General features: G+C 50.4%; 1 protein-coding gene across 1 annotated transcript in view; it reads right to left on the bottom strand.

Annotated features, from left to right (window-relative positions):
* Positions 1-4,164: 4,164 nt before the first annotated feature.
* The window catches only part of L3MBTL4 (L3MBTL histone methyl-lysine binding protein 4), a gene marked incomplete at its 3' end in the record, with an annotated part of 408,304 nt that continues 401,302 nt past the window's right edge, over positions 4,165-11,166 (bottom strand). The window contains 2 exon segments of the mRNA XM_082640598.1: positions 4,165-4,344; positions 6,206-6,268. Coding sequence (XP_082496724.1) covers positions 4,165-4,344; positions 6,206-6,268 — 243 coding nt within the window.

Raw genomic sequence — 11,166 nt, 5'->3', positions numbered from 1 at the left:
TGAATATTCAAAAATCTATTAACAAATAGATTCTTCATGAATATATTTATAAGCAGAATACGTTTTTAAGAAGAATTTATAAGAAAATATATTCATGACAAATATATTCTTGAATATTAAGAATGTATTCACAGGAACACTTCATATTCAGGAATATATTTTTACGCCCTGGGAGTTGGAAAGACAAACTGAATATTCTTCAAAAGGATGGAGCAAAATGTAACGCAATCAAAATTATTTCAAAAGGAAGGCGTGAACGTGGCAAGCTGGTCATTTGCTGGGTGGTTAAGAAATGCTTCCAGATCAGGCACCTGGTTAGACATAGGACTCAGGATTCAAGCCTGGGCTTGACTCCAAAGCCCTAGCCCTCCCTCGGCAGATGGAGATTCCATAGACACAAGAGACTCAACCAAGAAATCCCACGGATGTCTGAGAGTCAGCGGTCAGGCAGGGGAAGATGTCACAGGCCAGAGCCCTGTGCTAACAGGAGTCAATTTCCTGGCTGTCACTCTTGCGATCTGTTTAGAATGTGGGTTATACAAGGTTAGCATCTAATTACAGAGGGAGGAAAGCGGGGTTCAGAACTGATTAAGGATAGATTTTTCGTAGAATGTCTGCAGGTTGTTAGAAGTGACAGAAATTTATTTTTGCAAAAATTACCTGAAATTACAGGCGTTTAAAGTCTATAGTCACACAAGTCCTAGCTCCCTTAGGATTCTTGCTAATGATCTAATTTCCAGCATCATGATGTGTTGTATGAATGGTCCTTTGGGGGAACTCTTTCTAATATCCTAGAAGTTGTATTTCTTGATGCCCTGATGGCATTTTTTCCCCTTTTGTCCCTGACTCACTCATGTTCCGGGTGGGACTCAGGCAAAGAAACGGGGAGTAAGGGCTGAGGCTGGTACCCGGGGCAGTGGAGGCCTTCACACCATCCGGGCATTTCTGGATGCTTCCTGACTGCTGAGTGTGGCTGGGGCCCTCTTGGCAGAGTGAAGGACACCAACTCCTAATGACCCAAGCCTTTCTGGAGAGCATGGGAAGGGGGGAGGGAGCTGGCTGGCGCTGCTTCTGGGTGTGGTAGCCTGGAGTCCAAGCCGATCAAGGGCCCTCAGGAGCATCCCAGGGCCCGCCCCACGTGCTCCTGGGCCCCTAACACGTAGCCACACTAAGAAGAGTGGGCCCCTCGGGGTCAGGCTTGATGCAAATTTGAATATGTACGCGGGAGATTCCTACAAGATTATTTTAAAAAATGGATCGCTGTTGCTGTTACTTTCCTGACCCCTATTTAGTGGCTACTGTTAGGAGTCAGGCACCTTATTTGTGTGTTGTGTCAGTTGCAGTCACACATGCACACCTCCTCAAAATCAAATTAAAAAACCCCTCGGGGGTAGGTATTATTTTCTCATTTTATGGAGACGTTACAACTATTTAGGAAGTCACAGAGCTGGAATCTAGATTTGAGTTTGATTCGTTTGCTTCGTTCATTGATGCAAAAAATGACTTGCTGTGTGCCCATTACGTGCCAAATACTATGCCAGATGCCAGGAAGAAGTGAAGAGGAAGAGGCCACGGTCTTGGTCCTCACAGACCCTAGACTAGTGGGGAGAGACAAGCAAGTAATAACAATAAAGACTGAGGAGCATAGGATGGGAGGCACGGCTGCTGTGGGAACCCAGGAGCTAAGGCGGTAAGGAAGCCTCTGGAGGACGGGGGAGGGGACACCTCAGCAGAGGGGTCAGCAGATGCAAAAGGGGAGGCCCAAAAGAGGGGTGAGTGTGGAGACGAGGAGGGGGTTCAGTCTTGGTCCAGCCCAGACTATGTGTGTGTGAGACGAGAGAGAGAGAACAGAGCTGTGCTTGAGGGGAAGGGGGGTGCGTGAGAGCCCCAGTGCTGGGTGCCGACTGCACACCTCGCTGCCCATGTCCATGTCCAGTGATGCCGTGTTGGTAGAAGAAGAATTACAGCCCAGAAGCTGACAAAGAGTCAGAGGATTCTAGCCTCCTGGCTCAGGCAGCTGCCCTGGTGAAGGTACTGTTCACATTGGTGGGGCCATTTGAATGTCAAGGTCGAGGCACTTGGATGACAAAGTGTGCTGCAGCAGGCGGCTACACTCCTGGATCAAGCTCTTTCTGTCCCATCATACTGTCTTCTAGGGACACAACAGTTCAACCCTAATCTGGCTTGGAATTATCTGTCCTGTTCTAGATCCTTCTCTTAAAATGACATGTATTAAATATACAAACCACAAATCTCATGTCTTCCATGGAGCCTACATAAATGAGCAATTTTGAGGTTCTGTTTAATTTTAAAAAAACTCAGACTTAAACACTCAAATCATTAACACCTAAATTTACTTCCCTGAGAAAACATACTCCAAAAGTGTTCAGAAGCGGCCGATTTCTCTACCAGCCGACGGGTGCAGGGCCACTGCCTCTGTTCCTTCCCAGCTGGGAAGACAGCCTCCAGGCTATTACAACATATTCATAAAAGCAGTGAGGTGGAGGTCTTATTTTATCTGTTTATTATCATTTAAAATATATTAAAATTTTAACATAGCAGAAGCAGGAATTTTAATTGTACGTGGCAGTCAAAAAAACAAAACAAAACCCAAACAACAAATAAAACATTACAGAAAGAAAAATGCACATGAACCAATAATACATTAAAATTCCATTTAGTTAAGGTGAGGATCTAAAGAATGAAATATAAGTACACCTCTTAGAGAAGAATTTTTTTTCCTTCGGTGACTTGAAGTTTGATAAACTCTCCAAGCAACTTTCTTAAACCGCAAGATTCTTTTTTTTTTTTTTTTTCTCGGTACGCGGGCCTCTCACTGTTGTGGCCTCTCCCGTTGCGGAGCACAGGCTCCGGACGCGCAGGCTCAGCGGCCATGGCTCACGGGCCCAGCCGCTCCGCGGCATGTGGGATCCTCCCAGACCGGGGCACGAACCCGTGTCCCCTGCATCGGAAGGTGGACTCTCAACAACTGCGCCACCAGGGAAGCCCTTTTTTTTTTTTTTTTTTTTTTTTTTTTTTTTTTTTAAACCGCAAGATTCTTAACTGAAGCAAGTAGGTACTGCAGGTCTGACTCATTTTATGTATTTCTTTTCTCTCCCACCTGCAAAAAAAAAAAAAAAATACAACCCCTGCCCCCCAAAAAAACCAACCAAAAAGATGGAGCTCCCATACTGTGAGGCTGACTCCACGTAACTTCAGCTTCAAATGTAGTCACTTAAACAAAACAAATAAGGGCTGATAACAAATAAGAATTGTTTGAACATATCATAGACATACAGCTCCCCACTTTATAAATCTTCCCTTTAATGGAGTGTCTCTGTAAAGATGTACCCAGGGCCCCCATGTAACACGGCTCGTGGCACACACGCAGACAGCCCGCAGGACAAGTCAGCCCCCCTGAGGTGACCCTCAGAGCGGAAGCTGTGAAGAAGTGGTGGTGGTGGGGAGGGAGGTGTGTGTCTGTGTGAGGACACGGGTCCCTGCGGGGACACTGCAGGTGGAGGGTTCTCAGGAGACTCCTGCCAGCTTCTGCCAGGTGCCCGGCTGGCTGGGCACACTCGGGAGACCCTGGCAGCACAACTGAGAAATGGTTTGTGGAACACAAAGGAGAATTAATAGATCATGAAAACATGTGCTTATTATTAATTTTTTTTAACGATCCACGCTTTCCTGAGTAAAGTACACAAATCTCACAGAAGTCTGTTTAAAGCACCAGGCCTATCTCTTAGACTCACTGCACCCGGAGGGCAAATCGCAGCCCAGCTCAGAAGCCGTTCTGGTGAAAACAGAACAATGTGTGTGTGAAAACCGTTTTCCTGATACTCTACCACTGGAGAGTTGCATCCTTGCAAATGGGAAGTGGCCTCCTCCGGGGCGAGGGAGAAGGATAGAGGCGCGCGTGTGGGCTTCTCTGGTCTGGTCGCTGCAGCACGTCAGAGCCGAGATGAGGGCGGTCAGAAGCCTGCATGTGCCTGGGCCTCTGTGTCACTGGTGCTGGACCAGCCATCACACCCTCCAAACATAAAAACCGCAGCCACTTTACAAGGTCCAGATCAAACCTGGACATGACCACGGGCACACCGAAATCAAGTTCATGTGGCTGATGCTCCTGCTGAGAGAACAAGGCGTGGTGGCCACAGCCCATCAGGTGCAGAGTTTCCCCGTGCCTTCCTGGCCCGAGACAGCACCTTCCCTGGCGAGGTCCTGGGAGCTTCTGAACGTGAGGATGGAGTTGTAAATCTTCAGGGCTGGACCCAGTTTGATCTTCATCACCTGGACAATGTCCTTCTGTGTCAGGAGGAGGAAGGCTTTGCCATCAATCTGCTGTACATCAATAAATCAGCACAAATAAACATATCCTGCTGTTCAAGTCTGGTTGCCCTCCAGGGGCCCCTGGGTGCTGAGCTGTGTGACGGGGACGCGGTGGCCTACCAGAGCTTGGGGACCACAGACCACGACGGCATCTTAGTCCAACCACCGTCAAATTCTGTTTTCCCCAGAATGCTGAAGCTAAGTTAAATTAAAGAGGGGTTCATTCTGTGAAATGTGAATTCAGTGTACATCAACTGTCCCTAGGCTGAATTTCTATTGTTACATTTTTAAAATTTTGGACTGAATTTGTATCAAGGGCCTTAACAATAACCCACTTTCATCTACCAAGTGAAATCTCCAGGAATGTTTCCCATGAGAACAATGAACAAGAGGACGCGATGGTGTTATTTATAACAGTGCAACACTGCAAACAACCGGGCACTCCAGAAACAGCAGAAGGAAATAAATGACAGGGTCACCTAGGATGAGGGACCAGGCAGTCACCAAAATTCATGTTACAATGAAACAGTTAATGATTTGGGAAATTTTTCATGGATTGTCACGCAACGAAACATGATCTGATGATACAGAAAGATCTGTTTTAATTTGTAAAATTAAATGTGCACGATCGCTGTAAACATACACAGAGTTAAAATACTTGAAGTCTTTATACCAAATGTGAAGGGGTTTCGGCCAGTGGTTTGGTTTGGTTTTTGTTTTCTCCTTTTAACCCTCCTGTATTTAAAATGACTCCTATGACAAACACCCTTATAAGCAGAAGTACATTCAAAATGAAGGCTTTATTTATTAACTTTTAAAACATACTGTGGTCTGAAATGTCATGGCTTTCCTGAGGTCACGTGATGGCCAGTGCCACCGTGCAGGCCGTTTTTCCGGTTTCTAGAAGCCCCAGGGTGGTCTCAGAGTTTGAGTCCCGGCGACTGTGGCCTGTCCCACAGTCACGCTGCCTGTTTTCACAGATGGGCTCAGAAGGAGTCCAGGTTCCAGAACCAACAGGACAGAATGAAGTTTGCTGGGGTGACACCCTTCCATGAACCCAGCCAGCCCTGTGGTTCTAACCCTTTTTAGTTAACAATACAAACCATGGTGTCAGTGTCTCCCTGAGGAAGGAGGGATCCCTGGGGACCCCACGTGGGGTGTTGAGAGTTTTAAAAGCTTCCATGTCTAATATATTGTCTAATGAAGAATCGTCCATCTAGAGAGAGGAATCCCCTTCCCTTGGGGTAACGAGCACATTCCCACAGCGGTGGAGAGCACCACCCTACGGCCATACCCCAACCCTCAGAACTTCAGGCAAGACTCGCGGGCCAAGTGGCCGGTAGTCCTAAGAGTGAAGCAGTGATGGTTATCATGTGAACAGTAAGCGTTTACAGAGCTTTACTAACCCTTCTCTGTGCTGATCCCACCAGCAACCCCGGAGGCAGATGAGGAAACCAACAATTTCAAGGATTGTGTGGTTTCTCCGGGTCCCCCTGAGTAGGGGCAGGGCAAGGACAGGCAGGGCGGTCCTAATTCCACTTTGGAGCAGACAAGCCCCCCTTTTCCTGGGTGCAGGCCCGTGGCAGGTCCCCTCTGCCCCAGTGTGGCTGCAGTCACAATGCAGGTATTAACCAAGTGACGTGTCCCAAGAGTCCCTTTCACAAGCGGCTGCAGAGATGAGGCTGCAGACTCCAGCGACAATGCACAGCTCACATCAGCGACCCAGACAGAGGCTGCCCCGCTGGGCCCCCTCCTGCCGGGACCTCTTTCTCTTGCCTCCCCCAAACTGCCCTTATTTACACTTAAGTAAATGGAAACAAAGCACTTCCGGGCCTAGTTGTAGAGAAACATATGTAATTTTTCCATTTCCTACCTCTTTCTTGAAGCACTTGGCATGCTCTTCGCAGCCCAGCAGAGACCGTACGAACTCAGCCACCTACAGCGCGAGATGAAAAGCCTGATTCAGAACGTGCACCGGAAATAATACCTTGGGTTGTAGTCATTCAACATTTGAGTAAAATACACTTTGAATCCCTCAAACGCTTGGGATTTAAACAGTAGCTATGAAGCCCCAGTAGCACTCGCCAGCTTGGAAGTGAGACCAGCTCCTACTATCTTTTCTGGCCTCATTGTCAGGCTGACCTACATAGGGTTACAGCCACCATGGTGCCAATGACAGCCTCCATCTGTGTGGAGCCCTGGCATCCTGGAACCTTCCATCGTCTGACCCTCCTGTCTAGCCTGGGGGTCAGGGAGGGCAGGCGGCAGTGGCCTGTGCACAGCAGTGATGACAGGCACTGTCTGCCTTTCCAGACCTGGGCGGTCCCGTCTCCCATACCCGAGCCTCCAGGGTCTCCCCCAGCGTCTGGCCAACAATGGGGACTCGGACCTCCCTGCGGAGGGAATTCCCACAAAAATGATGAGGAAGCTGAAGCCCAAAGAGGTTTAATAACTTCCTCAAGGCCACACATGGCCAGTGAGTGCCCCGGGGCAGCCCTTCTCCACCCTGGACATGCACTGGAGCCACCTGGAGATCTTTAAACACGATCTCAGGCCAAGCTTACGCTGCAGAGATTCTGAAACAGTCAATTCGATTCACGGGTTGGTTCTAATGCGCACTCAGGGCCAAGGCCCTCCCCCCACACCGCCCCAGCGGCACGCCCGCGCGCGCGCGCGCGCGCGCACACACACACACACACACACACACACACACACACACGAGGCAGGGGAGGCCTGGGAGGCCATCCAGGCGCCGCTGGGGGGCAGGCTGCAGCGGCCCCTCCGCCGGGCGCTCTGAGGGCTGAATGCTCCGCAGGGGCAGGGCCCCGAGCTGGGGGCGGGAGGTGCTGAAGGTGAAACCCTGACGTGGGGTCACAGGGGACAGCTGGGGGCGGAGACAACACGCTCAAGGGCAGGTTTCCTGCCCAGCGCGACTCCAACGCTGGGCCTGATCCTTCTTCGCTGTGGGGCTGCCCTGCAAACGGCAGGGTGTTTGGTGACATCCCCGCTAAGTGCCGGGAGCAGCCCCAGCGCGCACGATTGTGACAACGAAAAACGAGTCCAGGTGCTGGCGACACCGCCTGGTAGGAGCCACCGCGCCGAAGGAGGGCTCTTCTGGGATGGCTCTGTCACAGGAGGGGGCCGTGGGTCACAGTAGGGAAAGTGAACATAGAAAAGTGGCTCTAGGAATTAGCTAAAGACACACCCTGGTGCCTCTCAATCACTGGTTCCCCTGGGGAAGCCATGCCAGCACCAGGGCCCCCGGATGCCCGGCCTCCGGGACAGGGACACGCCCCACAGGCAGTCTCTCGTCAATACACGCTCCAGGAACTTCTGTTCTCAACACAGGGCTGAGTGTTGCTCTGATGGTTTTCAGAGGTTAAAATGTCCTTTTCTGGGCAAACAAATACAAATTTAAAAAAAGGATCACGTTGCCTCTTCTTAGTATCGTGAGCCAGGAAATCACTGTCCATGTCAGAGGTAGACTGGATTTTAAGTGGGGATAAATAATGTGCTAAACCAAAGAGTAAACAGGGCTGCGCTGTGGGGCAGGTCCTCGCACGGTCCTTGCTGTCTTCCTCGGACAGTTTTATTACCACCATGTCTGAAATTCTCTGTCTTTTTGGAAAGAGATTCTGATTCTATTCAACCTGCCTTTTTCCAAAGTAAAGAACAAGTTCCATGAAATCTACTGAGGCAGACTCTTCTGGCCTGGATCATGATTTGGTATCATTATTCAGTACAGCCAGTCAGGATTTCTTCCCCCGAGAATAAATGCTATTTTGAGCTTCAGTAGAAAGCCCATTTGCTGCAGATTTCCTCGCTGTAAAGTGGTGAAGGTCACTAGACCGCAGAGCAGTAACGGAAGGGTTCCCTCTCACGCTCCCCCTCAACACGTGCTTCCTTCTTCACGTCGTGGTCAATGCGGAGAACCGTTCACACGGTTCCATGAGTCCACAGGGGAGGAAGCTGCCACCCCGTCCTTTGCCTCCACCCAGGACAGCTGTGTGGACTTGGCTGTTTTCCCCAGGTGATGGCGGCCCTGCTGGAGCCCAGGGTGGCCGGCCTTGGCCTTGGCCTTGGCCTTGGCGGGGGCAGCACACCTGGTTCCCCAAGTTCTTGGGAGCACAGTGTCCACAGCAGACACCCCGGTTTTGTTTTGGAAGGACGTGGAGTAAGTTAGTTCCAGGGATGACACAGCAGTTTGGAAAGACTAAGAAATGAAACTGTGCAGGCTCTGAGCTGAGCCCTTTACTCCACCCAACTTCCTTCCCAGGCAACCTCCTTTTCCTGGCATCCTTGGGCAGCCCAGCAGGCCTGCTTCCTTCAGTGTAGCTGCTGCTTCCTTAAATCTCTCCCGATGCCGACGTTCCCATCTTGCTGAGCCAGCGCCGGGTGCCTGACTGTCCTGGCTTCGGGTCCACTGGGGACCATGTTTCCAGCCCGGGTCTCATTTCTTATCAGTGGAATTCGTTAGTTGCCCTTTTTCAGGGCCCAATTGTATAAGGCTGCTATGCTTAGGTAGCAGTATCCTGAATTTTTCAAAACACTCCCTCCTGGGCAAAGATTGCTTGGAAAGCGACCACCATCTTTTAGATCTAATGGACATTTAGGGAGCCCTTGGATAAGGCCAGGGCGATCTATATGTGCTGCTTTAAAAGGCATTTTTGAATGTAAGAAATAGAAGTACCCATATGGGCACCAAGCATCCCCGAGTTGCACCCGCGGCTGTAGTGTGTGTACGTGTCGCATCTGGCCTGCGTGTGCCCATGGACGCCTGGCAGGAGGGGCTGCAGAAAATTCGTCTCCTAATTCATCCACTCACTCGCACATTTGTCACACACCTGCTCTGGTGTACTTGCTATAAAGATGTAAAAAGATATAAAAATAATTTAGTCCCTACTCTTAGATGCTTGTACCCTTCTATAGAACATTTCCATGACCACAGAGTAAGAAATACGCTCCCCAGGGACCACAGCTTGAGCGTGTACACACTCACGCATTCCTAACGAAGGTTTCACAAGACAATAACCTCTACTACAATGATGTACTTGCATCTGGTCTTGTCTCTCCTTTTAGAACCACTAAACTAACTTCACAGCCTGCCGGTGCTCTGAAAGAAATTGCTCTGGCAGAAACACCACAGAAACAGCAAAGGAGTTAAAAGCCAGCCCCTGCCTCCAGGCAACGTGACAAAGGTCCATCAGGTAACACAACTCTGGAGCGGAGGTCTCCTCCCAGCCAGGACGGCTAAGAGGGACTGTCCTTGTGCTGCATCTCCTGCCAGAGACACTCACCCGCCTTAAGTGTCCCTGGATGGCACTTAGCACAAGGACCCACAAGTCATTTTCCACACACCCTGTCCCTGGCCCCTGAGCTCCCATTCCTGCCCTGTGGGAACAAAGCAGAAAGGCATAGCCCCGCCACGCGTGCCCTGAACTGCCTTCTCAAGTCCTCATGACCCGACTCGCCACTCTTAGTGCAGCATCTGGAGCAGACACAGTGGCCCCTGTGGCTGGTACTCACTGGGATCCCCCCTAGGGAGCCCCCTTATTTTCAATGATACAAACCCATCACAACGCCCACACTTTGACCACCCAAATTTTCTTCTTGAGGACCAGTTTTTGTGCCAGGAAATGTGCTACAGAATGTGAGAATACAGAGAGAAATTTAGGATGTGGTCCTCGTCCTCAAGGGCATCTAATTCGGGAGCTATCAAGACAAAGGTACATCAGTGTTAGGGACTAACCCAGACTGTTTTCTCTGGGATGCATCCCATGGGCAGCCGCGGTCAACGAAGTGCTCCAGGAAGCCAGCCTCTCCGAAGGCTGCATTCGTTTTAATCTAGAAAATGTCTAAGGTCACCTTGGGCAGGAAAAGGCTGGGATCCCGTGTGTACCCATCACAGAGAATTCAGAACTGTGATCGCAGCTTCCTGATCATCCTCCGCGCCATCTTCGGTCCTCCCCGCCCCCTAGTGAGTCTCTTCCTTCTGAGACCCGCCCCATCTAACGATGGACCAGGTACTTCCCTTTAATCACCCTCCAAACTTCACTTTGTTCAGTGTCAGACTTGAAACTGGTCAGATCAGAGGCCCCACCCTTGAATTTCCTATTTATTCCCTAAATAGTGTGATCCCTGCTCCTTTGGGGTGATGCTCCCCCCACCCCCCAAGAAGTTAATAAAAGCTGTGGCCCTCTTCTTATGGGGAAAAACACACATTCTGTACACAATTTTCCCCAATCCCCTGAAGCCCAACCCCACATCACTAGCCGGGAACCCTGTGACCTGGGACGCTCACTTCCAGCCTCCGCCTGACACTCTTCTTCCTCGGCCTCCCCCCAACTTCTCGCCCCTCCTCCTGCACTTCCGCCGTGGACCCACCGGCCTCCATCCTTGGCCGTGCTCTCTGGGGATCGTGCCTGGTGAAGCCCTGTCTCGTGTAACCTGAGGGAACCCTAACTCAGAAGGTCCCAGAATAAATTCATCCTCTTATTCCTTGGCTCCCAAGCTGGATCCTGTCCCCAGAGTCCCATTCTTTGACGGCACCACTACTTTTCCATTCTTTCCAATGAAGTGTGCGGGCCTTGTAGTTCTCACACATCATTATCCTAATTACCAAACTGCGTAGCGCTGAGAGTGTAAATGGAACCACGCTGGCTCATTTCACCTCCTCGTCTTGTGCCTCCTCTATTTCCTGTGCTGTGGCTTCGTCTGCTGAGCCCGGGTGGCTCTGGACAGTGGCGCCCAGCCCGGCCCCTTCTTACTCTCACCCTCCTTGCTGGCCTGTGCTGTTTTCATCTCCCTGAAGCACCAGCTTCACAACATGACTTT

Source organism: Mesoplodon mirus (genome assembly GCF_964341445.2).
Source record: "Mesoplodon mirus genome assembly, chromosome: 13".
Taxonomy (NCBI): domain Eukaryota; kingdom Metazoa; phylum Chordata; class Mammalia; order Artiodactyla; family Ziphiidae; genus Mesoplodon; species Mesoplodon mirus.
The sequence above is the reverse complement of the archived record's forward strand: the minus strand, read 5'-3'. Positions and strand labels throughout refer to the sequence as shown.